Source organism: Channa argus, chromosome 2 (assembly GCF_033026475.1).
Source record: "Channa argus isolate prfri chromosome 2, Channa argus male v1.0, whole genome shotgun sequence".
NCBI lineage: Eukaryota > Metazoa > Chordata > Actinopteri > Anabantiformes > Channidae > Channa > Channa argus.
This window is the reverse complement of record NC_090198.1, coordinates 26,758,447-26,769,257: the sequence shown is the minus strand read 5'-3', so window position 1 is coordinate 26,769,257 and position 10,811 is coordinate 26,758,447. Positions and strand designations below refer to the sequence as shown.

Genomic DNA, 10,811 nt, shown 5'->3' with positions numbered 1-10,811 from the left:
CCTAGTGTGGTGGAATCAGTATAAATGGGTATGAAGTTCACCAATAAGATGCAACATTAACTCTGGTGGTCTTTATAATATCGTGTGGGGTCAGCATGTCCACTCTGAGCTGTCTGCAGGTACACAGCCCCATACACAGTAAAATGCTATACACTGTGCTGTACAAGTACACAAACTCAAAACTCAAAGTAAAACTCAAAGTGCACATATTGACCTAAAAAACATTTTCCACTACAAGCTCTACTTCAAATCTTGTACTCAAGTAAAAGTACTAAGCAGATTATTTACGTTTTACTTTAAGTACAAAAGTAAAGGTAAAAATGATTCACTAACAAAACAATGTTATTTTAAACAACAATAATTATGGTGATTGTGGAAAAACAGGTACAGTAATAAATTAAAAATAAGGGTCAAAGATCAGTGTTGTTAAAGACGAAGCTGACTTTAACCACTTTGTGTGCAGACAGGTAGTTAACCCATAATAATACATCAGCATTTAGTATTTCCTAATACTTTTCTAGAAACCGTATCATACTTTTATTAGATTCTAGAATAGAACCACCGCATTATGGTAATGTTGTGGCAGAGCGGTGTGTACTAAGTAGACTCATCGGGTACATAGGACTCTCAGGCAGTACAGTACTATCAGCCCTGATGTTCAGTGCCAGTTTCCAAAAGCGTGAAAACAACTCCACATGACTCATCTTACATTTCTATATCATTTTACCATAAAGAAGATTTCGTTTTTCCCCTCAAAGGTTCAAAGAGTGTTCTTCTTTCTGTGCAGCAGGGCAGCATATGGCAGCCAGTGACCAGAGCTTTGTCTAACTATTGACACCAGAGAGATGCCGAAAGGGAGGATGCGAGTGTGTGTGACTGTTCGTGGGCCCGGAGAACAGCCTGACAACAACAAAGGACCAGCTTTAAGCCTGTCTCCTGTGATTTTCCAACTCAGCGAAAAGCTTTTGTAGCACTGAAAAAAAGTTAAGTTAAAAAGCTTAGCATGGTATGTGCTAACAACCGCCTGCCGCTTGTGAAATACTAGCAAATACGTTTCGGGTAGTCACAGTAGCAGCTTTCGGAGGGGCGATTGTGTCTCCGTGCGCACCCACTGGGCAGCTCCCTGCTCCCCGGAGGATACTTTGCTTATTATAATGTGGCTGTGCATCAAAACGTATTCCTCATTCTACGACTACATTCAGCAAAGCCATGACCCGTGTTTGTGCATGTGTGGGCTAATGGGCTCCCTGTCAACACTTAATACACTGTGTCATCTGTAACGTTAGTAAATTTCTGATCATCTGTCGTCCAATTTCACCATCTTGTGTTTGCACGTGGGTGCGAACCAGATGAGCTTCTTTGATGACTGCTTCTAAACTCCCAGTGGTCGTTAAATGGCACACACACACACACACAGAGAAGTCAGGCAGGGGCAAACCGGGACTATTTCCAGACTGGTGGTTTCTCTCTCCAGTTATAAATACCCCTCTGCTTAAAACAAAATCACACACACGCACTGTATTGATGCCTACATACAAAAGAACACAGAACAAAATCATTAATTTAGAAACTTACAGAGACTAACATCAACATGTATTGTTCATATACATTAGCTCTCTGTCTCTCTGGCTTTCTTTCTCTCATCAACATACACACACACACACACACACACACAATTACTCACACACAAAGAGATGGCTCTTGCCTCAGAGGAGGCTAGCTAAGTGGTCTATGATTATGGGGTGTGTCTTTGTCTCATTTAGTGGTTCCACAAGGAGACAGTCTTCTGCTGCGTCAGGCAAACTTTCTCTCTCTCTCACACACACACACACACACACACTTATGCATGTAAATACCAATACACTATCACTGCAACAGCACATACCTCAACTCTTGTTAGATTGCCTAATTTAGGGGAACTGCAAATGTAGAATATATGAGAGCTGATGCTTTTCCATCTACTGAGATCATGCAAAACTCTGTCCTCTCTCTTCACTAAATACAGACAAACCAGTAGTTGTGCACTGTTGTAGCCTGTAAGGGGGCTTAGAAAACATCAGATGTTCTATATTTCATTCCTCTTTTATTTTGGAAAAATATTGCGCCGTTCTCCAGTATTTAAAATGACAGACTCTGTACATACAACTTTTCTCTTAAATACAACTCAGTCACAGTGGTCTCAAGTGCCTAACACATACATGCATACATACATACATACATACATACATTATCTGCCAAATAAAAACAATCCAACTTAAATTATAACAGGTTTAACAAAAAATATCACAACAAAATAAAGCACCAAATAATTACATAATTAAATTAAAAGCATACATCTTTCTTTAGATAACAAATAAAATAAAAAGAAAATTCTCCTGACCAATGACAGGCAGGATGATGGTTTCCTTCAAATGACTAATAGTGGAAGACTGGGAGTGAAGGGAGCAGGGGTGGGCAGTGCATACGTACAACAACCCGTACAGGCATCATCACTAGGTCTCTGTACACACATGCTCACACACGCACACCTCCATAGTGCAACGAGGTCTTGGCAGTTAAAACTCATCCATCATAGCTTGGCTTACTTGGAAACTCAACAGCATCGTGAGAGGTTGGGACAGCTTTAAAGAGAGAGAGCAATTTCCTTTCAGTCAATAAATTGTGGCCAGAGGTGCTGCCGCAGTACTGAGTAGCACTAATTTAAAACGAATGCAAGTAGATAATTAAACTTCCTTTATGTTTTGTCCGATTTGTTTCACATTGGGTCTCTTTTGTGTGTTTGTCCTGCAATGCTGAAAGCATTTCCAAAATTGTCCTGCCCAAAACATTGCCTTGTGTATCATAATCTTTAGGGGTCAGGGGCCAGTATGGCCCAACAGAATCCACGTTGGATCAATCTGCAGTCACTACTGGAGTCTTCAGTTGTCTTTTTATTCTGCTGAGAACCAGCTCAGCCAACACGACCTCTGTCAGTGCTGCAGAGTTAAAGAGCTGCTGTAAAAAAGTCCAACTGTTTTTTTTTCTCTTACTGAGATTTTTTGAATAACTTCTTAGCAATAAAGAGACCAAAACAGCAGCTGCAGTTCTAATAAAGTAAAGGGACTTTGGACATTGCTACAACCCCACCCTCGACTCTGCAGCACCGCACAGAACATGAATTGTCCAATATCTATAACAGCCTTTATAATGTATTGTAAAACCACAGCATAAAGAGTACTACAACCGTACTTCAAAGGTTCTGAGTACTCCAAAGGTACTACACTGTTCATTCAATCAGTACTCCATGGTACTACAATATCAGTACAATCAGTACTCCACTGTTTATAAGGGGAGGTAAGTTCATCCCGGTACAAGCAGTAAAAGATCCAGTACTGCAGACAGAAAACGGAAATCATCCAGCAGACATGAAACGAGCTCTTCGCCAGTTCCACCAGTCACCGTTTGACTGCCTCAGTGCTCGTTCAGCACCGTTTCTGTACAGTTTGTACGAGTTCTGGCACTGTCTTCATCCATCGCACTGAGTAAGCATTAGAGCTACATCCATCGATGGTTTAAAGTGTCCCGAATGCACCTGTAGTAATGATGAAGTCCTTGCCAAGTCGGTACTGACTCGCTGCTGGCTCAGCAGCACCTTGGCTCAATGTCCTCCGATAAATCCCAGGGAACAGCAGCAAACGGCAGGAGTAAAACCTCCTGGAGACAAGCTGAGCTCTACTGCTCAGGGCTGGTGTGTGGACCACTATCAACCAGAGGAAGCTGGTCCAACTGGACTGGTATCATACCTGAAATAGAGCAAAAGAAACATCAGCGTTTAGTGTGTTTTCAGATAATTGCATAATAATAAGAGCATTTCTAAATAGTTTTTTTTGCCAGGCTCAAAAAGTTTCTTACTCACCTCTGTAGCAATGATACATTCATCTTTCTGGTCTGACATGACGTAGACAGACTGGTATTTGGTGTCGGTGGTACACTGGTACCTGCTGTCACTGGAACATTGGTATTCAGCATCACCAGTTGACTGGAATTTAACTTCACTTGCTGCGTCATAGTTCAGATCGCTGGATGACTGACACTCTGCTTCACTGCAGCTTGCTGAATCTTCCACTTTTTTCATTTCCGATGCATCGCTGTGAGATGGAGAACAGCACAGATTCAGAAATGCTCCTGAAAGCTCAAGATATGTGTGTTCTCCTCACATCGCACTTTTAATCACTGGGATTTTACCTAGGCTAGTTTACGGCATGCACGACATAACTTCCCAGTGTTATGTACCCAAAACACACATTTTGACAGATATGTACCTGTTTTGTCTCTTCCTGTATGTTTCCTCTGAGTCAGGCTCCTGCAGAATTTCACATTTGACCTCTGGCCCTTCATGTCCCTCTTCTTTACACTGTGACAGCTCCTCGGGCCGGAGCTCATGGACCAGGTTGTACTCTACGCTGGGGTAGCGAGTTTTAAAGCCATTCTTCTCTGGTCCGTTGAGCCCGCTGATTTTACTTAGACCTCCCAGTGACCCAGCAAGGTCTGAGTGGTAATCGGCCTTCTTGTTGGTGTTTTTAATTGAAGTTGCACCCAGTTCCTTATCACCACGCAGACAATTGTTGGTGGTTGTCAGGTTGTTCATAGTCTCGTGGCTGTCACTGGGAAAACTGTCACCGTGGTGACTGTGGCGCTCCTGCAGTTTGACCCGAATGTAGACCACCAGCACTGAGCAGCCGATCAGGATCACGAGAGCGAGGAAGACGCCAGCACACACGGCTGTCCATGGGAATCTGCTCTCATCATCTTCCTCATCTTCAACGTTTCCACTATCTAGGGAGTACCGCCGACCCGGTCCATCCATTACTGGCAGATCCTTGGAAACCTCTGGTAAAAGGAACTGGCAGTTGTGACCGCCGTAGCCAGGCACACAGGCACACACATAGCGACCGCCACGCTCATGGCAGGTGGCTCCATTGTGGCAGGGGTTGTGAGAGCATCGGGAAATTGGGGAGCTGCAGTTTTTACCAGTATAGCCTGCAGAAGATTCGAGTTTAAGGATTTTGCACAAAAAAAAAAAATAAAGCTTGAATAAAATAAGCCTACATTAAGCTGTTAATCTCTTGAAACATGTCATACCTGGAGGACAGTTACAGGTATAGCCGTTCACTCCCTCCTGGCATGTCCCACCGTTCTGACAAGGGAAGGACAAACAGTTTCCAGAGATGCTGCTGCTGTCCTCACAGTTCGGACCGAAGAATCCCTCGGGGCACTGACAGAGGTAGGAGTTCACCAGATCCACACACTCTGCACCTGCAATTGTGGCAAAGATGGTTAGTTGACAACATTTCACCTCTTTTCTTTTTTTTTTTAGCGTTCATTGCAGGTGACGGTAAAGTTACAATCACAGAAGAGGACATACCGTTCAAGCAAGGGTTGGAGGAGCAGTGGTCGATTTTCTTCTCACAGTTGAAGCCGGCGTAACCCAGTGGGCACTGACAGAAGTAGCCTCCTTCAGGGTTGTCAATGCAGCGTCCACCATTGAAGCAAGGTCCATCTGCACAGGTGTTGGCGCTCAACTCGCAGTTGTTGCCATAGAAACCAGGTGGACAGGTGCACTTGTAGCCTTTGTCCGTATCCTACATAGGAAGAAATATACACAGTGGTTACACGGAGTCCTATTGCCATGAATATACCAGTTTTATTTTTTCATACACTTGATACTCACAGTGCAGCTGCCTCCATTACGACACGGGTTTCCTGAACATTTGTCCACTCGGGTCTCACAGCTAGCACCTGTGAATCCAGGCAGACAGGAGCAAGTATAGCTGCCTTGACCAGTGTTGGTGCAGGTTGCTCCATTAAGGCAGGGCTTATGATGTGTACAGTAGTTCAGATCTGGAAAGAACAGAAAACCAAAAATTAGGACAAATTTAGGATCAAACATTTAGGAAAAAAAACTTAGAATATTGTCTGGATCCCAGGGGTTCCCAGCAAAGTATGTCAAAGTCTTTCTGTTAACTCACCCTGGTTGCAGAAGAGCCCACCCCATCCCTCCTGGCAGTTACATTGCCAGGGCTGTTGGCAGGTGCCATGGAGGCAGCCCGGGTAACGGATACAGTCGTCACAGTAACGCCCACTGAAGCCCACACGGCACCTGAGAACACAACATTCATTAGGTACTGTTAAGAGAAGGAAAACAATGATACATTTTTGACTCAATAAATATGTCACTTGGATTTATTTGTGCCTAGATTTAAACATTTATTTCCATAGTTTTTGGACTTACTTGCACTCTCCTGGTTTATCGCAGAAGCCGTGTTCTTCATCACAGCCAGGAAGACAAATTGCTGCAGAAAGGAAACAAATAGTGACAGGTGAATCAGGGGAAACCCGGTGTAGGAAACAAGTGTTTGCCCTCCATCACTCTCATTGTCACACTGCCTTTTCAAACTGCTGCCTGCCTTATCACCTACCCTCTTATCTGCATCTGTCCAGTTTGTTCACCTGTCTGTCACAATGAGGCCACAATGAGGCCACTCTGGACCAAAGTAAGTAGCAAAATCTGAAAATGATAAAAACCATCCTGACCGCAGGCTGAAATGTGTTTGAAAAGTTGCTGAAAAAGTTATATCTGGGCTCCAACAACCCAGAGGGGGCTACAGCAGCAGCTTTGGCCCCCAGTGGTGGTGGGGGGGGGACCAGCCAACAAGCCCTCTTCTTTAACATGGTTGCTCTCCAACACAAAAGCATCCCACACAAAGCCTCCTTTCTCCCCTTGACTGTGGGTCAGAAGTCCTTATTCTCACCCTTGGCCTCTCTCCTACCCTCCTCCCTCTGATCCTCCTCTTCTCTCTTCCTTTTCCATTCACCTATCCACTCTCTCCTCCTCCTTCCTTCTTCCTCTCCTCTTCTTCGCTCCCCTTTCTGTCCTTCGCTCCTCCCGCCTCTCCTCACTCCCCTCCTCCTTCCCCCAGGGCCAGCTGGTCTGTGTGGAGCTAACCACCAGACAGCTGCTCCATTGTCTCCTCTCACCGAGCAGCTGCCCCCTCCACAACAATACACAACCCTGCTCGTCCAATCACCAGCCCGAGCCGCAACAATACAGGACCCCCACTTGGCCAATCGGGGAGGAGGTTTGAGGCAAGGAGAACCCAGCGGTCTAATGGAAGGCACGCGGCGTGTGAATTACTGAGGAGCCAGTGCAGCTCATTAGAATGGAGGCCTCTGGTGCTATGGGATAACTAACTGACGCCTGTTGCACACGGGTCCTGCATTAGGAAAAAGTTCCTAAACAATAACGATAGGCAAGTGACTGCAGGAGAAATTAACTTTCATAAGTAGCTTTTGGAATGTAAACTCTCACCGTTTATTTAGGGCTCTTCAATTTTCAAATTTTTTTTAAGCTCCCTTTTGATTCTTACTAAGACAAAACTAGCATCAGTGGATGCTCTTTGTAAACATAGGCACACCGACATGTTTTTCAGCGCTGCACCTTCAGCTTATCGTTCACACGATCATCCAGGCACACATCCTTAATCACAGTTTTGCACTAATAAGCAAACCCACTTACATTCAGTGCAGTACTGGCCCTTCCAGCCTGAGTTGCATATGATCTCCCCTCGCTCGCCACAGGTGAAGTGTCCAAAGGCGTCGTCTCGTGGTCGGCAGAAAACAGAGCAGCCGTCGCCGTAGTAGTGCTCATCGCACAGGAAGCGATAAGAGTAACGCAGCTCTGTCCTGCCGGCCGTCTGCATGTCCTTGGACCATTCTTCTCCCACGGTGAGGTGACGCTGAGTGGCGATCCTGCTGATCAGGCGCTCTGGGTTGTCTGCAAAGGTGAAAGAGGCAGCTTGTTATTGGTCATGTGTTGGTACTGTGCCATGATTGAATTCTATCATTTTCTGCACTGGGAGATTTGTAAGAGGACCACAATAAGTTATCAGATTAATGCCTTCATTTCTTTAATGTAGAAAGACAGCCACACACACAGACACCTTAGTATTTTTGACTGTGAGGCAACAATTTGTAGGGAACCCATTAAATAACACTGTTGGATCAAAGACATTAATGTCAGAGTTTAAGTTTTCAGCTGTGCATCTAATTTTACAAATAAACAGACAGATGACACTACAAAACCTTTAGTGCCCATTAAATTTTTTTATGGTCTTTACCACCAATAATCCATTGCCTGTTAGTCATCATTACTTCGGTGATAGGAGCAGGATGTAGAGCTAACAAAAACAAACATTTCACCACATGCACCTGCAGAAACTATAATCAGCATTTTCCCTGTGTCATGTTTTCAACAGAGAGGATCTTTAAATTCAGTTAGATATCATGAGTCTCAAGGTCTCTCTGATACACACAAAACAAGGGTTTAAACTGTTATTTGGGTTTTTACAGGATGTTTAGTTACAAATAACATGCACATTTTGGTTTAATGTGAATGTAGAAATGATTTAAGGTGTCATTTTGGAAAAAGGTCTGTGTGTGGAACATAAGTGAAGATGCAAATTATAAAGCATTGCTCACACCTTGTGTTCTCGTCTTTAACACTAGTGACATAAAAGCGTGCCACTGAAAGAAAACAGGGCCGCTGCTCGCCTTCTGGCCTGTCTTTGAGTTACACTGTGGCTGCCACCCACCTGTTGTCAGGTCGTCCAGGGAGTCAGTGTGCAGAGCTTCAATGATCAGCGAAAACGTCCCCTGAGGAGAGACAGAGAGAGTTAACAGCTGCTCGGCCTGGAGGCCTCCCTCCCTCCGCAGGGCAGCAGAGGGCCATTAGAGGGCCTCCCAATAAACTTCACAGCCTAATTCCCATGTTGATTAGGGACCTAATAAGAGCTACTACCTGCTCCCTTTTCACACCCCTGTTACTATCACACTCTGACACCGCCGTAAAACCAAACGAGGCGGAATTTCACGCTGCTCTGCCAATGATGTGCCATCTCCGAGGATGTTAAATTTCCCACCACTCCTGGTCGGAGGAGAGGAGCGTTTGATGACCCCCCCCCCCCCACACACACACACATACACTCTCTCTCCTCCACACAAACACACACACCCTCCTCCCTCCCCGTTTTATCCTACCAAAGAGCACAGCAACACTACAATAGCTCCTCTCACACACTGCTGACAAAGACCCTCTCAAGTGTGGAGTTTGGGAGCATCTGTTGCGTTTTGCACTCTTCAAAGCTAATATGTCCCACTGGGATCATAACTTCCCAGTCTGCCCCGTGGTTTCCATTGCTCCCTCAAAATGTGACATTAGTCGTAATACAATACCAATTTATTGGTGGTTTATTCCTGGGAAGATGTGACTAATGCAATATGACAAATAGATGTCTGTAAACACTCACCGGCCATGTGAAGCCGAAGGGAAAGCGGATTGGGTTGGTGAAGCTGTCCGCGTTGGTCTCCGGCACCTGGAAGGAGTTGGAGCCGAGGACTGGAGTCACCGCACCGCCATAGGTGCAAGGAGGCTCGGGCGAGACGCTGGCTTGGTAATGCTTCAGACAGACCCGAAAGAAAGTCTTGCATTCACACTGCTGGCCCTGCAGATTAGCGGAGCCTCCGGGGCAGCAGTTGGCGTTTCCCTTTACCCCTTTCTTGTTGAGAAACTCCTGCAGCTTCAACTCAAACACCCCGGAGCACAAAACCTGCAGAGGCGACAGTGGTGCCAAAATGTTTCAAACAGGTAACTTCAGTGCGTTTTTGGAAAAATTGGATTTAATCTTAAAAACCGTTTCGTTTCTACGTGAGTAAGCAGTGCGCGTTAAACCGCGCTTTAATATTAGATGCTGAATTTAGTTTACTGGACCTACCTGGCAGGTGAGTAGGGACAGGGTGACAACCAGAAGCAGACACGGGCGTCCCATTGTGTTGACAAGCAGTGAACGCTCCACAGGTCCGAGCAGCCCGACTCAAACAATCATGGAGAAAGTTGTGAAAGCTTTCCGTTATGTCACAGACAAGATGAACTCTGGACGCACAGGAGGGGAGATGATGAGAAACTTGTCCTGGTGCGTCTTCTATCCCTCTATGTTCCCATACGAGGCACGAGCTTTTGACAGAAAGGAAAACGTTTTACAGTGTAAAGTAATCCTCAGGAGAAGGAGCCCCCCGGAGAAGCGTGGATGAAATCCCCGATGGAAATACGAGAGAGTTAATTCCAATCAATCGGTGCAGGAGAAAGAGGCAGCGCTCGGTGGCCTTGTTTATTTTTCCACTTGATTGATAGTGATATGCTGATCCTAAGCACAGAAAACACGTCTTCGTCTCTTTGTGAGTCTCTCGGTATAACAGTGCGTCAGTCTGATGGGTCTCCTGCCCTGCACAGGGTTTTATACCAGGCAAGCAGGCGAAGAGTAATAAGATGCAAATGAGCCCCTCTGCTCCTCTTCTTTCCCTCCCTCCACCACCACCACAAGTCCGCCCCGGGGCCAACACAAAGAAAGAAGGGGAGGAGAGGGGGTGCACACAACTTTTCTACTCCCCCCGTCCTCTGTTTCTCTCAAAGGGTTAGACCAAATGGCTAGTGAGCTGTTAAATGTGCAACAACCCCTTCCTTCCCCTGACGTCTCCCTCCTCCACAGCAGATTTACATTGCGACAAATTCTTTAACCTGTGCGCTAAATCCTGCACACCGCAACACGAAGTCATTTGTTTAATCAGGAACGGGTCCGACAGTGGCTTCTCATATTTTTGGGGTTAGAGTAAAGCATATGCTTGGCCCGTTCTCTGCATGGCCAGCCGGCCAGCCAGCCGTCCCAACTGCGCTACAACGACCATCTGCTATGCCACATTCCTATGGCGTTACCCCTGCC

General features: G+C 45.6%; 1 protein-coding gene across 1 annotated transcript; it reads right to left on the bottom strand.

Moving 5' to 3' along the window:
- Positions 1 to 360: 360 nt before the first annotated feature.
- On the bottom strand, positions 361 to 10,356 carry LOC137105664 (delta-like protein D). Its single transcript, XM_067488167.1, has 12 exons — positions 9,810 to 10,356; positions 9,345 to 9,644; positions 8,631 to 8,691; positions 7,556 to 7,813; positions 6,272 to 6,332; positions 6,009 to 6,139; positions 5,711 to 5,880; positions 5,405 to 5,621; positions 5,122 to 5,295; positions 4,302 to 5,019; positions 3,896 to 4,127; positions 361 to 3,782 (listed from the first exon to the last, which is right to left on the bottom strand). Exons 1-12 carry the CDS (start codon positions 9,861 to 9,863, stop codon positions 3,777 to 3,779), a joined length of 2,382 nt encoding a protein of 793 aa, XP_067344268.1. The 5' UTR covers positions 9,864 to 10,356; the 3' UTR covers positions 361 to 3,776.
- Between the last annotated feature and the right edge of the window lie 455 nt (positions 10,357 to 10,811).

What these genes read in the sequence shown, in the direction of transcription:
- LOC137105664 (XM_067488167.1), bottom strand. Translation starts at nt 9,863, where the DNA reads ATGGGACGCCCGTGTCTGCTTCTGGTTGTCACCCTGTCCCTACTCACC. An exon ending in CCTTCGGCTTCACATGGCCG is followed by an intron (nt 8,692 to 9,344) that starts GTGAGTGTTTAC and finishes GTCTCTCCTCAG; the next exon opens with GGGACGTTTTCGCTGATCAT. An exon ending in CCTGGACGACCTGACAACAG is followed by an intron (nt 7,814 to 8,630) that starts GTGGGTGGCAGC and finishes TCACCTTTGCAG; the next exon opens with ACAACCCAGAGCGCCTGATC.